The sequence below is a fragment of the Echinops telfairi genome, unplaced genomic scaffold, assembly GCF_000313985.2.
Source record: "Echinops telfairi isolate 266 unplaced genomic scaffold, ASM31398v2 ScPeMD7_7463;HRSCAF=8501, whole genome shotgun sequence".
Classification (NCBI taxonomy): domain Eukaryota; kingdom Metazoa; phylum Chordata; class Mammalia; order Afrosoricida; family Tenrecidae; genus Echinops; species Echinops telfairi.
Window position 1 is genome coordinate 2,759,175 of NW_022111363.1, and position 15,115 is coordinate 2,774,289.

The window sequence follows — 15,115 nt, forward strand, 5'->3', positions numbered from 1 at the left end:
CTAGATGAATAATTTCCTAGGGTCATGATAGGGGAGGTTGCAAGAAAGAGGAGAGCTGATAACGACGAGCACAAAAATGAAGAACATATTCTGCAATTGATTGTAGTGATGACTGCACAATTGAAAAAATATATTCAAACCACGGAACTGTACGTCATACATACATGAACTGTATGTCAAAACAATTTTTTAAAAACTGCCTGTAATTGCTAACACAGATTTCATACAATATGTGGAGAAAGCAAGTTCAGAGTACTACAATATTGTTCCTCTTATGTAAAAAATGCACATTCATATATACCACGAATACATGTGCCATGGATTAAATTGCATCTCCCCAAAACACGTGTCAACTATGCCATGGTTCTCAGTGGCCTGGAGGTTAAGTGATATGTAATTACCCCTCATCATGTGATCTCACGTGCTCAGTCTGATCAGACCTGAGGTGATCAGGATGGGCGGCAACCTCTTGACGTGGCTCATATTCCTCATCTGATGTAAAGGGAGTTTCTCTGGGGGATGGCCTCCATCACCTTCTATTTCACAATAACGTAAACGATAGAGGGTGCACAGGAGAGAGACCAGTATCACCAAGAACGCTAGAAGCAAAGTGTGTCCTTTGTACCCAAGATCACAGACAAAGGAGAAGAGTGCCAAGATACAGGGAGACCTCTAAGGGATGTCAAGTCCACAGATGGAGACAAGGACCACCTCCCAGAGCGAACAAAGGGAGAAGGTCTTCCCTAGAGAGAGTAGTCTGAAAGCAGACTTCGTCTTGTAACGTGTGAGAGAGTAATTTTGTTTGTTAAAGTCAGCCACTTAAAGTATTTGTTACACCAGCACAAGATAACCCAGACAATGCATATATGCACAGAACACCCACAGATAAAGCAAACTGTTATTCGCAATGACTATCTCCAAAGACTAGAGGACACACAGGTGCTGGAACCATTATCTGTTCTTCTGCATAATTCTATGCTTTCCTTATAACCTTGTACTACTCCCGCATACAGAACAACAAAAAAATTCTTTGACACCAAAACAAAAATTAATACCAATCAGAAATAACTATTTCTTTAAAACCTCAGAGGGGGCGGGGGGGGGGGGTAATTAAAGGCTTAACCCTACAGAAATCCCTTTTCAGCTGACCTGGAAGGCTGCCCACACTCCTGCTCTGATGACTGTTCCGCGCTAGCTTTATCCTGTTGCTCAGCCTCTGTACCTGGAGTCCTGGAACAGAATTATTTATGTCATTTCAAGAAAAACCACTCGTAAGTAGATACCTTTAAATATGCAGGCAAATCTAAACTCACAACTCCATCAGGACGTGACAAAGCGTATGAGTGGGCAACACTTACCTGTTGTGACAGAGGTTAGGATCAGTGCTTAGGAGCCTTCTGGGAGCTCGAAATGCTCACTATCTCAATCTGAGTCGAGGTTGCATGTGGGCTTTATGTTTGTTATACTTCAAGGATACATTTCTTTTAAAAAGAAAGCCCTCAGGGTTTGTAGCAGGTAGCTCTGCCCTCCAGACAAAAACGATCATTTTCTAGCTCTTATACCTCAGCAAAAATAGAAACTGGAACCAAGAGCAGCACTGTTTCAGATCAAAGAACAGAGGTGTGATTACAGCTGAGACAACTCACCTCTGATGTATGATTTTAAAAAAACAAAACAAAACAAAACAAAACATCACAACCAGGAGGGGGAAAAAAATCATTCCAGATTTCCCTCAAGCAATGCAACCTGCCCAGAGGAGTGCCCTTCCCATAAGCCTGCCTCTTCAACAGCCTCTAGCCCAGAGCCCGCGGATCTCAGCCCCGGGCCTATCTGGAAGACTTACCCTGTGCCTGAGGTCGGTGGGGCTGTGCTGGCTTCTTGGTCTGGAATGTGTGCTTCAGAAGAACTGGTCCGCAAATGGGCAACTTTGTGCTTCTTGCCATTCCCTTTGTCCAAAGGCAGCTGGATCCGTTTGATTTTTGGTTTGGATTTAGTGGGACCCGACACAGAGGGGCTTGCAGACTGCTGTCCAGGTGATGGCGAGCCTCCAGGAGAGGCTGAGCTGGCTTGCATAGCTGAGGGTACAACCTTGTTCTGCTCTAGCCCTGTGCTAGTAGGAGCATCAACTGCCGGGGTAAAATTGGATACTTGGGTCCCTGATGCAGAATCAAGATCTCGCTGGGAGGAGAGGATCCCGGTTTTGCTGCCAAGGAGCTGGTTCATGTGCTGAAGCTGATAGTGTTCTTCTGCTTCCCCTGATGGTGAAGCAGCTGCTATGCCTGTGGTCTGAGTTGAGGGGAGCACACAGATGCTGGGCGCCGCTGTCATTGCGGCAGTAGTGGGAGTCTGTGATGTCCCCAATGGTGGAAATATTCCTGAACTTGGCGGTAAAGCCACAGGCTGGTCCTGCATCCCCAGGCTTTGCTGGCTAGCTTTGATTAAAAGATTGCCTATTGAACCAATATCCGGGTTACCAAGCAGCCTTGGGTTGGTTAACGTGACGTGCCCTGGAACGGACGCGCTACTCGTAGGGGCTGTTGTAGTTTGCATGGACACGACATTCAAAACGGAGGAGCCAGAGGCCAAGCCAGACACGGGCCCTGATGAGAGGTGGCTAGTATCCGGGTTTATGGTTGACGTGCCCGCCGTGGTGGCAGCAGTGCCTCCCACACTCGGTGGTAACAGGGGTGCCTGTTCAAAATACATGATGCCAGATTTAGACCTTTTTATGATGTTGGGGACAGTTCGGTGAGAGGAAGTATTAAGTGAGCCCAGATCTAACAGATTGGGATGGTTGGAGAGCTGGGAGGGTGTGAAGTTAATCAATGTCATGTTGGACACCACCTCGGAAGGGGCAATGTTGGAAGGGGTACTAGAGGGAGCAAGCTTTTTACTCTTTCGGGTCTGCAGACGAGATATGGGTCTTTTCTTGAGTCCAGAGGATGGAGTGGCCACTGCGGTACTGAGATCTGTCCTCTGGCTGGCTTCTGAAACCAACAGTTGGGGATCTGCAGGGGGCTGAACCCCAATGAGGAGGCCTGAAGGAGGACTGTTGATGTTGGGGGGGAAGCTACTTTGCGTGGCTGCAGGGAAGGGATGTAAGTGCTGGTGATGAGGAGGCACGGGGAGCAATCCTTTGCCAGCAGGAGGGAACAAAGGCTGAGAAGCTGGCAAGCTTGGAGTTAGTCCTGCGGCTAGAGCAAGGCCACTTCCCATGGGCCCCAACACCGAAGGATTTGTCTCCATCACACTGGGTGCAGAGCTAACAGAAGAGGTCAACTGGATTTTTTGGGTCACTCCATTTGGAAGGGTTTGGAGAACATAAAGTGGCTGCATGTTCTGGTTCACAACAATTAGTTTCTCGGTGGCTGCTTTCAGGTGGGGTGGCGTGGTCTGGACAGCGGCATTAGAGATCTGAGAGGGGCCGGGACTATCAGTGGAATTGGGCACATATTTCTGGTTCTGGATAGGAACAGTAGGGGAAACAGGTACCTGAAGGCCAGGGGTGCTACTGTTTCTAGTTAAATCCTGATTGGCGCCATGGCCTTGTTCCACGGAACAAGGGGGGCTGGAGATGTGGTCTGCATCCATGTGTCCCGGGATAAAATGATCAGGAGTCATGTGCCCTTCAGGGGTTGGATCTACTCCTGGACTCAACAGTGCTGGGTCACCTTCGGAGGAGGCCACAGATTTTTCAGTGATGGGTACTCTCTTCTCCCCCGAGTCCGAGATTACACCTAGCCTGTTAGGGTTCTGGCTCGGGACAGTGGGGCTCCGGGTGGTCAGGACGGAGAGATCAGATGGCAGCTCTAGTGGCAATTCAAACTGCTCCTCCGCCGAGATCGAGGAAGAGACACTGCTGTCCACAGGTTCTGTTGTTGGCAACTGCTGGGAAAAGACTTCAAAAAGACCCATGTCTTTCCCACGATTGCTGTCGAGACCCAAACCTTCACCCAGATTCAAGAGTTCCGAAGACGACGACTCTGGGCTCTCCCCCAAAGCCTGCATGGATGGGGTGTTCTTTAGCACAAAGTCCATGATGTCTGAGGGCAGGATGTTCCCACAGTCGTCACTGTTGTTATTGTCCGAATCGGATTTCAGAAGCTCCGTGTTATAGGAATCCAGTAAATTTTTGTCCGAGGGGGTACTTGTGTGGACTCTGCGGCTTGATTCCAACGAGCTGAGCTGAGCTTCCAGGGAGTCCTGCCCCTGAGCTTTCACTCTGCTCACAGAGTGGCAGTTATCCATCTTTGGCTCGTTCTTGTGGCCGGCAGAGCCCTTGAGGACGTGTTCTTTCTCACCGGTGTCCTCAGGTCGGTCAAGCTTCAAGTTCTCAGTTCCATTCTCTTTACCGTTTCTCTTTGGAATCTGGCTGCTTTTCCTTGTCGTGGCTGTGACACTAGTGTCGCTCTCTGTCCCGTCATCAACACCGTCCAACTGTGAAATTTTGGGAAGATCACATTGTTCCTCCTCCCGAAATAAATTATGAGATGCCAGCCGTTCCTCTCCACTCGAGGAAATCACTGTTCTAGTGAAATTGTAATAGTATAAGTCATCTTCATCTGACGTGCTGAGATCATCAGCCCCATCCACCTGTCCTTCCGCCGATCTCTTGCCTCGTTTCTTCCCCGTTGAGCTGCTGTAGAATGGAATGTCTTCTTCACCGTAGGATCTGACTCCATAGAGCGGAGTGAGCCCAAAGAACATGTTAGAACGGGCCCTTGCACTGCGACGAGGATATCTCCTCTTAAAAGAGCCATCGTCTTGAGGTTTGGGACCATCTGGAAGCATGAGGTTTCTGTCTTGCACTGGAAGATTCTGATAGTTGTTACTCTGAGATTCTTGGGATGAGGTATCGTGGGGGCTCGGTTGGGCCACTGGACCGTCTCCTGGACTTTCCGAGGCTGAAACTGGTTCTGCCGGCGATGCTGACTCTCCTTGCTGAGGGGATGCAGGATTACTTTCTTTCAAGGTATTTTTGGACTGACTTTCACTTTCCATTTTTAGAGGGGTCAGTGTTACTTTGACCGTGCGCTTCCGGGGTGTCTGTGATTCCTTGGAAGATCCTTCTACTGGAATAGAAAGGACTTTATCCCCAATCTTATCAGAAGAAATATTATTACACGGTCGTTGCCCCATAAGCTCAGGAGTCAAAACCTCATCAGTAAACTCTGGCTTTAGGTTCCCTTCCTCGACAGTTGTCACCTGACCAGGTTCCAAAAAAGATTTCATGGAATGCCTTTCTTTGGAAGTTTCTTTACCAGACTTTTTCCCTTTGTGTCTCCTGTCTCTGGAACTCCCTCCCATGCGCTCGCGTATGAGAGACGGTCTGTCGCTCCCTTCAGAGAGTTTCAAAGCTCTGATCTCAGTCTCATCATCGGAGGAGGACTTTGCCAATTGGGTAGGATCCATAGGTTGTCCTCGGTCACTCCTTTGCCCTCTCAAATGGAGTGATGGGAAGGAGAGGGTCTCTTTAGACGGATACGGCACTGAAGAGGGTTCGACAAAAGCTCCGGTTTTACTAACATTCAATTCTCCAGATGTTGTGTTATGGGCCTGTGGGGCCAGTTTAGGAATTCCAGGGTAAGCCACATGATGTGCAGCTCCCTCAAAACTCTTGGAACTGAGCACTCTGGTCTTCTCTCCCTTCAGAGAGGAGCTCTTAGACCCCGAGTCTGGAGCACCGGCATGTTTCATTTCTGACGGTGGAGACCCATCCAAGCGGCTGCTTTTAGTGCCTACAGAAGCCAGTGTCCTTGGAAAGTGGGAAGAGGTGGGAATGGTCTGCCCTAAATTGGTGCTTGAATTCGGTGACCCTAAGACATGATCAACAGCTTTGGCACTTGTTCCAAGATCTGTTGCCGTCCCAAAGGTCGGAGCAAACGAGGAGACACTGCTCCTGGAGTAAGCATTCCCAGTGCTCATCGGAGACATTATCCGCAGTTTGGACCGCTGAGGGGACAAGGACGAAGTACTGTGACGCCTGGAGCCAATGCTTCGAAGTCCAGAGGACAGTAAGGGGTCGCCCACTGTGACTATCTCATGAGTGGTTGGGGTAGGACCTCCTAAACGAGAGAGAAACATAATGAAGTCTACTACAGGTAGAATCAATGTGTTGTAGGCATTGGTGTCAGTGTCGTGGCTATACAAACAATCCACATCTATAGATATACAGCTCTTTATCAATAGTTGAAAAGCTACAGTTTCAGTTAGCAAAAGTCATCGAGACAAAGTTGCCCGAAGGAATTGGAAAGTAGTCTCGGGGCTCACTTTGGATCAAATGGGTCAATGAAGTCCTTTACCTGCAGAAGGCAATGGCCGGCAGCCAGGGGATCTCTGTGTTGGAGAATAACTGGGTGTTCGCCTCCGTGGGCCCTTTGAGATGACGTGATAGAAACAGGAGCCGGAGGTCTGAGAGTGAGGCCGGTCTGGTGATGAAGGAGCCACAAGTTCAGCTGTGTTTTGACTCTCTCTAGAGGACATTTCTGTGGTAGAAAACAAACGAGCGTATATTAAAAGTTCTCCTTAGGGGAATTGGGAGCTTCTGCTTAAAGCACATTGAAGACATGTTCACGGTGGTGGGATAATTTGGAAAACAGCACTCAAATGACGTCCAAGGTCACTGAAGCATTCATCCGAGAGACAAGACTAGCACCTGTTAGTAGGGAGTCAGCTGCTGTTTGACTTGTACAGAGGTTGGAGCCTGGGGAATGAGCATGCAATAAATGCCACTGAATTGTACATGCATGACTGGTAAAAATGGCCAGGTTCTAATTATAGACATTTTACCGCATTAAATCTAAAAAGGGAAGAAGTTAAAAAAAAACACCTCCATTCAATAGTGGGAAAAAAAGTAAGAGCTCCCAATAAAATGCTTAGTAAATAAATAAATAAATAAATAAGATTGTTGGGGTGGGGAATCAAACCGGCAAAAATTAAAAAAAGCTAAGTATTCGGTAAATGTCAAATTAGAGACAAATGAGATGTCTCAAATAAATAACTCTCTCATCCTCAGATCACAATCCTCCCCAAAACTTCATTTCCCAGCTTGAATAAAAACTAACCTGTAAACGATGTTGGGCTATGAGCGATGGTTCTATTTTCGTCATGTTCAACGGTGCTGTTGATGTCTGGCTCTCCCACTGGAGGACGGCACTCCACTATCTTGCACGTGTACACACAGCGCTTACGAGCATCTGTGGTACTCCAGTAGACCCGGGAACACCTGCCACACAGATTGGGGTCACTTGTCAAAACCTCTCCTCCATTCTAGGTGCCCTGGCTTCCTTGACTTATAAAATGTGTATTGTAAGCATACTGTAAACCAGGGGTCCTCAAACTACAGCCCGCAGGTCCTCAAACTACAGCCTGCTGAGGACATGTATCCAGGCCGCCGGGTGTTTTTGCCCCATTTTGGTTTTTACTTCAAAATAAGATAAGTGCCGTGTGTATTGGAATTTATTCATAGTATTTTAACTATCGTCTGGCCCTCCAACGGGTCTGACAGTGAACTGGCCCCCTGTTTAAAAGGTTTGAGGACCCCTGCTGTAAACCACAGTAAAGTATCCTCGATCCCCCACATGGGAAAATACTAACTCATACAAGAATTCACTTAGGGTCTTTGAGAGCGCATGACTGCCTCGAAGTCTTAAATAAAACACAGGCCAGTCCCAGGGTGTTTCCTTGGGAGAAAAGCCTCATAAGACAAGGGAAATGAAACGGCTTCAAATTGCCAGACTCTGATGGAGACTCGTTTGCGCAAAGAATTACCAGCTAAATGCAGAGTCTAGGCGACTGTGCCATCAAAATTGGAATGCAGACTAGATTGGGGTAAACATAGCTTGATGAGTGTGCAAAGAATGAGCTAGGAGAATTTAAAATTTGTATTAGCAACTTAATAAAAGTTTTGTTTAAAAAGAAATGACTTCATTTAGGAAGGATTACTGGAGAATTTGATTATTATTGTGGAGTTTTATATTTTAGGAGACAAAACCAAACCAAACGCTACGGAGTTGATTCTGACTCCTCACAACTGTATTCTTAGAAGGATCTAAAAATGTAAATAAAACTGGGGAAAGAGGCATGGAGTGTTTGGTTCGCAACTATCTTCACTTTTGCATCCAGAGAAGTGGGATTCAGGGGAACCCTGAGAGATTGATCCTGCACAGTTGTGTGTCTTCTGCTTACGTTTATTTAGAAGTGATTCTGGGATTATGCTGACAATGTCAGTGTGAGTGTAACTCACATTTTCTGTCACTGTTAAAAGTAGCTAACAATTATCTCTACACTTAAAGTTCTCTCATCGGTGTTCAGGTCGGTTATCGCTTTATAATCCTACTTACTGATATCCAATAGGAAAGAGCTTATCTTCACAGTCAGAGAGATCGTTCAGAATTCCCAGGCAGTCAATCGTCATCGAGCCTGTCATTCAGGAAGAGTATAAGTGATTAGAGAAGCTTAAGGAGGAGGCTCGTTTGTGAACTAAGGACTGTGAAGTAGCCCAGTGATCCAGTCTTACCAATCATCATGTGGATACTTTCTGGCTCCAAGCCATTGAGAAACTTCCTCCTCAAGCTGATCCCTTCAAAGTCAACAAACACTCGTCTGAAAACTTCAAATCCATTCTCAGGAACCACCTCAAATAGAACAATTTTTAAATACATATAAATATCTCTCGTTTACATACATGTAAATATAAAATATAGAAGTGTATAAAGAAATACATTAGGTATCTATTAATAGGCTATCCCTTTCTACATTATATTCACTACATGGATTCTCACACAGAGAGTACTCCCATTCTGCCTTCCTAGCAGAACATCTGTATTTCTTTATAATAAGATGTACTTCTAAGAATTATCAAGAGAAAGGCAAAACAGACTTTACCATCTTGCTATTTTTCAGTCTATTTTCCCTGAACACCTAAGGAGTTTTAAAAGCAACTGGAACTCTCTCACCTCTCCTTTGATCAAATCCCGGTGCCGCTGGCAATAGACTTTCTTATCGTCCAGAAAGACACAGTTCTTGGCTCGGGAGCACATGAAGTGATAGTTGCTAGTGCAGGATGTGAGACAGCAACCCACCGTGGCTCCTGGCTTCTGGCAGAATTCACATCTCTAAAATCCCAACAGAGCAGGTCCGGTTTAGACTTTGGGATGTTTCTGGGATTCATCCTCTCCTCTATAAAAATCACCCCACCCCGAGTGTCCAACAATTTTTTGTTGTTGATATTGGTAATATGCTGCATCACAAGGAAGTACTATGAGTCACAAAACCTCCTGTACAAATTCTTCCTCTCCCTTACATAAGTTTATATAAACCCAAAGTTTTCATTTAGAACCTGGGCCAAAACAAGAGTTCCCCCACCCCACCCCCTCTTTTAAGCATTAGTTAAATGTTTGTTTTTAAATTTTTGCAGTAAAAGACCTCTTTATTTTTATGTTTTGTTTTTTTTAAAGAATTCCTTTTTTTTTTTTATTAATTAATCCATTGGGAGGGCTCTTACAAATCTTATAACAATCCATCATTTAATTGTATGAAGCATACTTGTACATATGTTGCCCTCAACATCTCCAAAACATTTTCTTTCTATTTGATATGTATTTGTTTTTAAACACGAAAATCGTTTTGTTTTTATTTTTACTTTCCGCCTGGGATGGCATGTTGATTAGAGAAGACGAAAGAAAGCTTCGATGCTGAAGCCAACACTGTGCTGGAAAGCTTCTCTGTGTCCTAACGAGGCTCAGTTCTAGGGAGAGACACATAATGCAGAAACATACTGGTGCTCTAAGTACCAGGCTTAAGTGCAATAACACAAACGTACCCTAGGATTCAAAGATTTCTTTCAACTGGCCCCGCAAGTCACCAGCCTATTTTGCCATAGGCAATACGGGCCTCTCTCCAGGGAAAGTTTGTTTCTGACATCCACACAACTTATGTGCCTATGCATGTGCTATTTTCTTGTTTCTTTTTCATAGACCTTCATTTTCCTCTTTCTTCCCAAATGCATCTTCTAAAAATTACTCTCATCTGCTATTGAGCGCTTGGTATTGAGTGCTCTCTCTAGACATAAATCTGTTTGTGGGATTATATTATGAATCTTAGAGGTAACTGATGTCTAGAAATTCTTTCATCAATGAACACTTTCCACACACATTTGAACTATCCCCCAAATGACTGTTTCTGATTTCTTCTGCCTCCTTCCTCCACGGGCCAGAGCACTCGTCTGCGGACAGCGTCACCAATCTCAGTTTGAACCTCTCTAAAGTCATTGTGGGAACAGCCACGAGTCAGCACTGGGCCACAGAGGGAACATCTGGAAACTTGAGAGGGAAACTCGACCCACAAGTTCTTACCAACTGTTTGCCCCTGACCACAGCCATGTGTACATTCTTTAGTGAGCCGTCATCATCTTCAAACACTTCCGCTGACCACAAAGCACAATTCACATGTGTCCACTCATTTTGGCCAATGTATAGCAAACGACCAGCATCCTGTGAAATAAAGAGACTGATTTCTAATTTCCGAAAGAAAAGATTGCCCAAAAGGTTTCCTTCAGTGTATGCTTGATCTCAATCAAGGACACCTCAAGAGAAGCAGGTTAGAGGAAAAAGTGCTTGAGGATAGAACATCTTGAGTTTAAGGACAGTTTTGTTTTGTTCTTCCTAACTCTTACCCAAGTACATTATAAATTAGATTGGAAATAGCCTTCCAAGTCTTAGCTTTGGATAGCTTTCAAGGTAGAAAAGGTACAGACTGTTTCCAAAGGATTCTGAGGTTCCTACTAGATCTGCTTTATATACCCTAACAAAATCTCATTTCATCCCTCATTAGCTTCTGTTTCCAGACAAGTAGGACCTGTGATGTATAAAATAAAATGTCTGATCAAGGAAAAAGGTATACTGATTGGGAGTCGAGTGAACTGGGTTCTGGGTTTGGCCTCATTACTAGTAATTAGTTTTATGTAAGTTTATTCATTCCCAGGTAAAGAGAAAATAAGAATGCTTTACTGATACCTAGAATTTACATTTTATCATTTGCTTTTAGTTAGATTTATTTAGCTTATGGGCTATTTTTTTTATTAAAACTACAAATAAAATTCTAGAATAATAATAATAAACCCTCAAGGAAGTGGGTCCGTGAGCTTCGGAATGCACATTAATAACGACAATCCATTTTCCAGGGTTGCTCTGTCTCTGCTTTTATTTGTATATTACTTTTTCCAAAGACTAATACTATTCTATAAGTTTAAAGTAAGCAATATGTGATACGTTTATAAAACTGTGAACCTTGTACAAAGTCTATTTCAAAGTCAGTTCTCAGTTTAACAGACTTTTTTTGAAGCTTACTACATGGTAGACACTAAAGAAGTCTCTACATAACTTCAGTTAATTCTCGGTCTCTCTGAGAGAGGTGTTAGAATTGCTCTCGTTTGGAAGATGAAACAGGCCCAGAGAGGTTAAGCTGCTTGCTTGAGCTCAACAAGTAGGTGGTAAGGCATGGAAAGAAATCCAGGAAGCCTGCCAGATCTGGGCTCTTCACCTTTGTGCTACACAACATTAAACACAGCTATTTAATATGCAACTTGTATTTGATTGACGAAATTGTTCCGAGGAAACTCTAGCAGGCTACAAGGTTAACAAGCAAATCATCCTTTAACTTAAGTATTCAAGACTCCAAGTGCCACAAACTAAGTCACAAATAAACATGAATTAAACAAATGTACCAAACAAATGGTACCCAAACACAAAACTAGGACTCATCGTCCAATTTGGATCTCGGATAATTCAGGCTCTGGGTACCAAGTACTTACATTAGCACTGTCATCACCGTACGTCAAGCATAACGCACATTGTCTGTTGTCTTCTGTGCCTGGAGGTGGGTTCAGCTCTGGACTGTCTTCTCGACTCCTGTCAGTATCTTGGGACCCAAAAGACATTGGTTAAAATAAGCAATACCATGTCTTATTTTCAATACAAAAACAAAACAAAAATTCTGCTTAAACAGCCTATAAAAGAAATACCTTAAAAAATTCATGATCTCATGATGTATGCTACAATGCTCAGCGTATTATTATTGATTCCCTAGTCATGTCCAAGTCAAACAAACACAATGGTTTTATTATTATTATTTTTAAAGATCATTAGGACTTCTTACTTTTAACAATGACTTGAAGAGTCTTTTCACATATCCAAGAGTAAGTAAAAAATATTGCGTTCCAGTGCACACCCACCTGGGTTTACTGCACGTAAACTGTGTTTACACACGTTTTTTGCCATCAGTGGATGGCGAAAGGCAAGCTCTTTCAGTAGGCTTGACTTAGTTGCAATAGAAAAGATCACCCTCACTGCCATCCATCCAGTTGATGCTGACTCAGTACGACCCTGCATGACAGAGCAGAACTGCTCCTTTGGGTTTCCAAGACGAGAGATCTTTACAAGAGCAGAAAGCCTCATGTTTTTCCCTGAGAAGTGGCTGGTGGGCTCAAACTGCTGACTTTACGGTTAGCAGCCCAAAAGGTAAACCTACTACACCATCAGGGCTCCCTGAGTTGTGTTAGGGGACCTTAAAAATAAGGTCCAATCAAAACAGTGGCTTCTGAGCGGCTGGGGCGGAGAGGACAACTCAAAGGCTGATGGCAGCTCGTCCAGCAGGAGAGCTGCTGCTGGGGAAGTGACTACACGTTGGGCCGCTACCTGCAAGTCGCTCCGAGGGAGAAAGATGGAGCTTTCTACTCCCACAGAGAATTACAGTCTCAGAAATGCACAGGGGCAGTTCTACCCAGTTCTGTAGAGTCACTATAAGTTGGTATAGTGTGAACTTGGTTTGGGGAGTTCTACGGGGTAATTTTGATCATTGGTTTTCATGGACACAGGGTGCTCATGGTGGCTTTTTATGAAGAAGTTGTGGTAGTTACATCATCTGGTGTCAACTTGAGGATTCAGTGATCAATGTCAATGAGGTGTGGGCATGGCCTCCTGAGGATTCTGGGAACTCCTGTTTTCCTCCTTGGATGCGGGAAGACTGTTTCTCTCTCTCTCCGATCACTCCCAACGAGCCTGATGGAGTTATGCTGGTGCAACCAGAGTCTAGCTGGAGCAACCACAAGGAGACCCCTGCCAGTGCTAAGAGGATTACAAGCCACTGAATCCACAAGACATCCCATCCACTGGCCTGTGATCTTCCTGCACTGCATGTGTTTTGTGTTCCCGAAGAGGACTTTGTAGACAGGTATCGAACATATGGACTAATATCAGACTTACGGACTTGATCTGGACTGGGCTGGGATGTTTTCTCAATATTCAATTGCTCTTGTATATAAAGCTCTTTCTTATACACATGAGTCTTCATGAATTTGTTTCTCTAGTCAACCCAAACTAACAAAGTTTTTTTTAAAAACCCCAGAAAGCTGCACTAATGAGAAAAAGGCCAGGAAAATTGTGCCAAAGAATTGTTTCCCCCCACCATGACAATGCACCTACTCAATCTTCAAAGATCCTACAAGAATTTTGTTGGAAAACCACACCACACCCAAGCCCTAACCCAGCGGTCCGCAACCTGTGGGTCTCGACCCCTTTGGGGATTAAACAATCCTTTCACAAGGGTCGCCTGATTCAGAACAGTAGCAAAATGAGTTATGAAATAACAATGAAAATAATGTTATAGTTGGGGGGGGGGCGGGGGGCGGGGTCACCACAACATGAGGAACTGTATTAAAGGGTCCCGGCATTAGGAAGGTAGATAACCACTGCCCTAACCCTTTTCTTCCCCATGCAGACTTTTTGGTTCCCCAAACAAAGAACACTGAAGAGGAACACACTACTACAAGTGCCCCAAGGATGCCAACACTGCCAGGGCACACCCCAAAGAGCAAAGAGCCCTTCGGGGAGTTGGGGCCAAGGGATGGAGACACCCCCTTCAGAAGTGTGCTGAGCTAGAGCGAGGATACAGGGAGGGGGAAAGAGCCTCACAGTTTGGTTAATGAAGGTTTTTGTATTTTTTGACTTAACCTCAGATTCAGAGGGAAATGGATAATGACATTCATTTAGCGCCTTACTCAAAATGGGCGGCGTGGGTGGGTGTAGAGGGGTGGGTGAGTCTGGTTCTCCAGGCCCTTTGGGTCTGGGAGCAGGGATGATTTTCTTCATCAGAGGAGGCTGCTCGGTGTGGTTGTGGTCCTCTCGCTCCTGCCACTGAGCATAGTTATGGTCAAGTGAAGGTGGAAGCACTGCATTTGGCAACATCCCACTGCTGGAAAGAATTGAGCCAACAAGTATTTATTGCACTCCTGTAAGATACCTAGACGTTTATAAGAGCATCATATTTTTAACAGCATTGGGTCTTGGCCCATTGCTTGACTCAATCACAGAATACAGCAACAAGTCACACCATACCAAAACTACTTAAATACAAGCCAAAAACACTTGAAAAAAGAAGCTCAAGATGGTTAAGCTCCCAGAAACACTTGGCAATTGTACTGAAGAATCCAAAGGACTTGCTAGAGTAAAAATTTAAAGTTCAAACACGAAAAATTCAAGGAGTAGAGTGTACCACTTGAAATAAAACAAAACACAATTACAGCAAGGTCAATTATAAGGCCATATCACACATTTATTATACACATAAGTTAAAAAACACTGAATAAATAGACATTAGCCTATAATAAACATGAAGTGTTAGCTCCACACCAACACTAAAAAGGCATTTTCATCTAATTCGTTTTTAAATCTTAAAACTGGGTCTTCAAATAAGTTATTTAGAAATGCTCAGATTGCTAGCTGACAAGAAGCAAAAAACAGTTCTACTGAAATACTTACTTGCTTGATACTTTATTTGGCTCCCAAAACCTCGACTTTTTGACACTGAACCATGGAAAAACACGCTCCATTTGCTACAATAAAAACACATAAAATCGAAGATGTAAGCATTCGAGTGGAGACCACAGACAAAGCAACAACTTCACGTCCTCTGAAGGTGACGGGGGCAACTCACCAACTTCCTCTCAAAGAATCAGGGAGACAAATTAAACCAAAAGGTTTATGCACATCGCAAAGCAAAAAGGAGGAGAAAACAGATCATGGGATAATTCCTCACAGATGAGACATTAAAAATACGA

General features: G+C 44.4%; 1 protein-coding gene across 1 annotated transcript in view; it reads right to left on the minus strand.

The window, feature by feature from the left end:
• The window catches only part of KMT2A (lysine methyltransferase 2A), an 86,013-nt gene that overhangs the window by 17,987 nt on the left and 52,911 nt on the right, over window positions 1–15,115 (minus strand). Inside the window, 11 exon segments of the mRNA XM_045283569.1 lie at window positions 1,150–1,230; window positions 1,844–6,065; window positions 6,303–6,485; window positions 7,065–7,225; window positions 8,343–8,421; window positions 8,519–8,636; window positions 8,958–9,116; window positions 10,356–10,493; window positions 11,813–11,919; window positions 14,057–14,250; window positions 14,817–14,904. Of these exon segments, the coding sequence (XP_045139504.1) occupies window positions 1,150–1,230; window positions 1,844–6,065; window positions 6,303–6,485; window positions 7,065–7,225; window positions 8,343–8,421; window positions 8,519–8,636; window positions 8,958–9,116; window positions 10,356–10,493; window positions 11,813–11,919; window positions 14,057–14,250; window positions 14,817–14,904 (5,530 nt within the window).